The 4,156-nt window shown below is 36.1% G+C and overlaps 2 protein-coding genes across 2 annotated transcripts; both read right to left on the reverse strand.

The window, feature by feature from the left end:
* Positions 1-1,031: 1,031 nt before the first annotated feature.
* LOC135130284 (chitin deacetylase 7-like) lies at positions 1,032-2,533 on the reverse strand. The gene is made up of 4 exons (XM_064057645.1): positions 2,339-2,533; positions 2,094-2,290; positions 1,644-2,039; positions 1,032-1,591 (listed from the first exon to the last, which is right to left on the reverse strand). Exons 1-4 carry the CDS (start codon positions 2,492-2,494, stop codon positions 1,105-1,107), a joined length of 1,236 nt encoding a protein of 411 aa, XP_063913715.1. The 5' UTR covers positions 2,495-2,533; the 3' UTR covers positions 1,032-1,104.
* A 230-nt stretch (positions 2,534-2,763) lies between these two features.
* Positions 2,764-4,156, reverse strand: LOC135130285 (chitin deacetylase 8-like). Its single transcript, XM_064057646.1, has 4 exons — positions 3,956-4,156; positions 3,706-3,902; positions 3,266-3,655; positions 2,764-3,205 (listed from the first exon to the last, which is right to left on the reverse strand). Exons 1-4 carry the CDS (start codon positions 4,094-4,096, stop codon positions 2,827-2,829), a joined length of 1,107 nt encoding a protein of 368 aa, XP_063913716.1. The 5' UTR covers positions 4,097-4,156; the 3' UTR covers positions 2,764-2,826.

Here is a 4,156-nt window from a genome sequence, read left to right on the forward strand (position 1 = left end):
GTCGGGTCAGAAGGGATGGAAGAGTTAAAACAGATGACTTGACAAGGCAAAATGCGTGTTTATTGAGTGGTGGAAGTGATCAGTAGTTCGTCCACGTTTCAAGTCGCGTCACCACCACCCCTCTCTTGTACCTCGCGTGTCTTTATTGGGAAGTTCTCTCATTTTTTGTCGTTCTTAAACATTTTTCACATTTTCCATGACTAGGAACATTTTACGTATTCAACGGAAATGATATAGCGAAATTGGCTTTACTTATGTTGTATTTTCTTATTTTTTAACGTGCTCTAACTCTGAATTTTCTAGCTTGGTATTCCAACACTACACGACCATTTATTTATTTGAAGGAGTGAAGGCTGAAGCTATGCCTGCGAATATTACCGCTTGAAATCTAAGCTCTTGAAATATTCTCCTATAAAGTTTCTTACAAGGTTAACAGTTGAGTTAAAATTTTACTACATGTAGATGAAAAAAATGTGATTACACGATTATTAAAACATTTCTTTAAAGTAGTCACACATTTGTTAAAATGAAACTTGGTTAATAACAGGACCTAAGAGTTAGACATCTGTTAATATCAGTTAAGTAACTATATACATTTGAAGGGATAGTTTTTCAATAAAATGTAAAATCTTGACTGCTTCTCAATCGAAGTTATCGATGAACTCATACCACTAAATAATAACGTATCATAATGAAATGTAATTTTAGAATAAGTGTGTGGATAGTATCAAGACGAGTATCAAGAAAGAATACCGAAGAAGCAGGACAAAAAGCTGCGCACGTTCTTGCAGGATTTACTTTTATAGAACAACTAACAGGCCTCGCTACGAACCTGCTACTCTTGTCGAATACTGAACACTTTCTTTAATGGAAATATACATGAGGATATAAAGAGTGGAGCAGAGGTCGCGTCAATTTACAAATCGCTTCGGACAAAATTAGATCACGCAGTTATATGATCAACTTTTACGTTATCGAAGATTTTGGTTAATGTATATAATTATATAGTATATATATAATTAAACGTTGAGCACGTGCTGTTGTTTTTTATTTTTGTAAAACATTTTTATTAACAAGTACAATAAACAGTTATCTTGATATGTATCAAAGTGCAGATGGTACAGTCGTAGTGGTTACTGTAGTAGTTTCTGTCGTTGTTGTTGTAGTTGGTGGTGTTACGGTTGTAGTTGTAGTTGTAGTCGTTGTATCGTCGGGGTCAATTAGTCCGAACGGATTACCCAACCAAGGGTATACTTGTGGACAAGTTACGCACGAAGTCATGTACCTAGTTTCATTATTAATGTTTTGCAAAGGACATGAACTTCTTTGGCAATCAGCTGTTCTTGTTGGAACCTCCGTTTTAAAACTGCCCAGATTTACTGGATTTCTGGCCCAGTCAATTACTTGTTTTTGGGAAACAAGAAACACATCACCTCTGCTAAGAATATTGTCTAAAAATGCTTCAAAACCTTCATAGCTGTTGTTCGTAAAACGAAACCAAGCTGATGACACCATAAGTGTTAAAGGGGCTCTGTTTTCAATACGGTCTACTTGACTTTCTAGCCACGCAGCAATTTCGTCAGCGCTTCCTCTGTAAATAGAATTCATAATACCAAGAACAACATTACATTACATGAACATACTGGATATTACAAGAAATTAGGGAGTTACATTCAAGTACAGAACCATCCGTACCGTTTCCTTGTAGATCAATTATTGGAGCAATCCAGAATCCTGGATGAGCTTCTGTAGGACATGTAGTACCAATACGGCATTCCTGAGGGGATAAGTAATCCAAAGTGTAAGGAAAAAATAAAGCAGTACTTCGTGAAGTCCACGAACTGTCATACTGTAGCGAAGAAGCCACATATGCGTTAATTGAAACGTCACTCTGAAGCTGGAGCTGTGGTGTTCTAACTCCTACAATATCGTCAGTAGGAATGTTAGCGAAATGCCCTATTATAGTTCGTTGTCCGTCAAATTCTTGTACTAGAGTGTCTTCGCTAGCGGTAGACCAATATTCCGATAAAACGTTTCTACTAAAATGTTTAATCATTTGAGATTATACCAAGACCGGGGTAAGGATAAATTACGTAATGGAATTTACACCAATTTCATATCCCTGTACATACAAATCTTGAACTCTGCCATAGTCAGTATACTCATGAGGAACAAAGAACGTTGCGCTTATAGGATTACCGTCAGGATTTTTTCGGTCAAATAATAAAGGTTGCCAAACACTGGTAAATAAATTGTCAACAACTGCTTCGTCAAACGTTAAGCTGATCAGCTAAAATTTGAAATAATTAGTAGTTGTCCTTTAATAGTAGCCCCTTACCTGGGGAATTTCTTCATCGCCAAGAGGGGAATCCGGCCTAGCACATCGGCAGTCAGCACTATTACACGTATCTGCATCACATTTATCTGCTTGATCAACGAACCTAGAGCTAACTAAGGTGAAAAGAAACAAAAAAACTATCACTCCTACTTTCATTTTAAACACTGCCTTATGAACGTGCTGATATTAGCGGTTGAATTGTCTCTTATATAAAATTTTTATCACTTTTCTCCTTCCTGTTGAAGAATAGATAAAATTTTTAAGATAAAAATATTGTTTATCTACCACTGATTTTAACAACAATTGTTTAAGAGAGATTTGTCTAGCAATAATCAGTCTTAAATTTAATTAAAAATAATCATTGCAACTCCAGTCTGATAATTAAAAATTATGAAATACTCCTAATAGTTAAAAATGAAAACTGCTTTTGCATTTGTCATTATATTTATTATTTACATCGGTTAATTTTTTGTTATGCAAGCAACATTTCACTCTCCTAGTGGATCATCCAGCCACGGATATTTATCGGGGCACGGTACACAGCTATACATGTATCTAATTTGTCCCTCAGAATTTTCTAACCGACAATTTACTTCTGTACAGTTAGACGTTCGCTCTAGTACTTCTGTTTGAAACTGGTCTAGAGTTACGGGATTATTCATCCAATCGAGTACTTGCTTTTGACTAACAAGAAATACATCATTGTAGCTACCTAATGTGTCTAAAAATTTTTGGAACCCTTCATAACTGTTCTCGGTGGCACGAAACCAACCTGTAGGCACCAACAAAGTTAACGGTGCTTTGTTACTTGAACGTCCTCTGTCAACTTGTTCTAAAAGCCAGGCAGAAATTTCATCAGCAGTTCCACTAGAATGAGGATTGGAGACATTAAGATGAATTTATGATTAATAGCAGTTCTTTTCATACCGAATATTGCAACCACTTAGAGCAGCACATTCATCTGAATTATTTCCCTGTAAATCTATTATTGGGGCAATCCAGAAACCAGCATGAGTATCAGATGGGCAGGTGGTACCAAGTCGACATTCCTGACAATGTGAATCTACATAATCCAAAGTGTATGGAAAAACTGCTTTTGTGCTTCGAGACGTCCATGAACTATCGTACTGGAGACCAGAAGTTATGTAAGCATTGATTGAAACATCACCTTGTAGCTGAAGCTGTGGTGTTCTGGCTCCTATTATGTCGTCAATTGGTATATTTGCAAAAGTAGATATAATAGTTCTTTGACCTTGAAACTCTTTTACAAGAGTCTCTTCTGTGGCCTCTGACCAATATTGCGATGAACTATTTCCTCTAAAGCAAAAAATTAATGTGCTGTAAATATAAATGTAGGTTGCAGTTACGTTATTGAGTTTGAACCTATTTCAAATCCTTGGACATAAAGGTCCTGAACTTTTTTATAATCGGTATATTCATGAGGAACAAAAAACGTTCCACTTACAGGATTGCCATCAGGATTTTTTCGATCAAAAAGCAATGGTTGCCAAATGTTGCTAAAAGTGTCATTTAAAATCGCCTCATTGAACGATAAAACTATAAGCTAATAAAAAAATATGTAAATTCTCTTATAGGTACACTTTTGAAATTTATTACCTGTGGAATTTCTCCATCTGCAACAGGTGAAGTTGTACCACAACAGCGACAGTCGGTACCTGAACAACCACAGTCTGCAGCTTGAACTGAAGCAGTTCTAGCAAGAAGAAAGCACAGGGCACTCACAAGCAGAAAACGCATGTTTGCATTTAATTTATATATTTAGTTCAGTTGACTGTAGAGAACAGACTGAATTCAAAA

This window comes from Zophobas morio, unplaced genomic scaffold, assembly GCF_036711695.1.
Source record: "Zophobas morio isolate AGI-343-1 ecotype UQ-CSIRO unplaced genomic scaffold, CSIRO_AGI_Zmor_V1 ptg000017l, whole genome shotgun sequence".
Lineage (NCBI taxonomy): Eukaryota > Metazoa > Arthropoda > Insecta > Coleoptera > Tenebrionidae > Zophobas > Zophobas morio.

What these genes read in the sequence shown, in the direction of transcription:
- LOC135130284 (XM_064057645.1), bottom strand. Translation starts at nt 2,494, where the DNA reads ATGAAAGTAGGAGTGATAGTTTTTTTGTTTCTTTTCACCTTAGTTAGC. An exon ending in ATTGGTGTAAATTCCATTAC is followed by an intron (nt 2,040 to 2,093) that starts GTAATTTATCCT and finishes TAAACATTTTAG; the next exon opens with TAGAAACGTTTTATCGGAAT. An exon ending in CTAATTTCTTGTAATATCCA is followed by an intron (nt 1,592 to 1,643) that starts GTATGTTCATGT and finishes TTCTATTTACAG; the next exon opens with AGGAAGCGCTGACGAAATTG.
- LOC135130285 (XM_064057646.1), bottom strand. Translation starts at nt 4,096, where the DNA reads ATGCGTTTTCTGCTTGTGAGTGCCCTGTGCTTTCTTCTTGCTAGAACT. An exon ending in CAGATGGAGAAATTCCACAG is followed by an intron (nt 3,903 to 3,955) that starts GTAATAAATTTC and finishes TTTTTTTATTAG; the next exon opens with CTTATAGTTTTATCGTTCAA. An exon ending in CTAAGTGGTTGCAATATTCG is followed by an intron (nt 3,206 to 3,265) that starts GTATGAAAAGAA and finishes TCCTCATTCTAG; the next exon opens with TGGAACTGCTGATGAAATTT.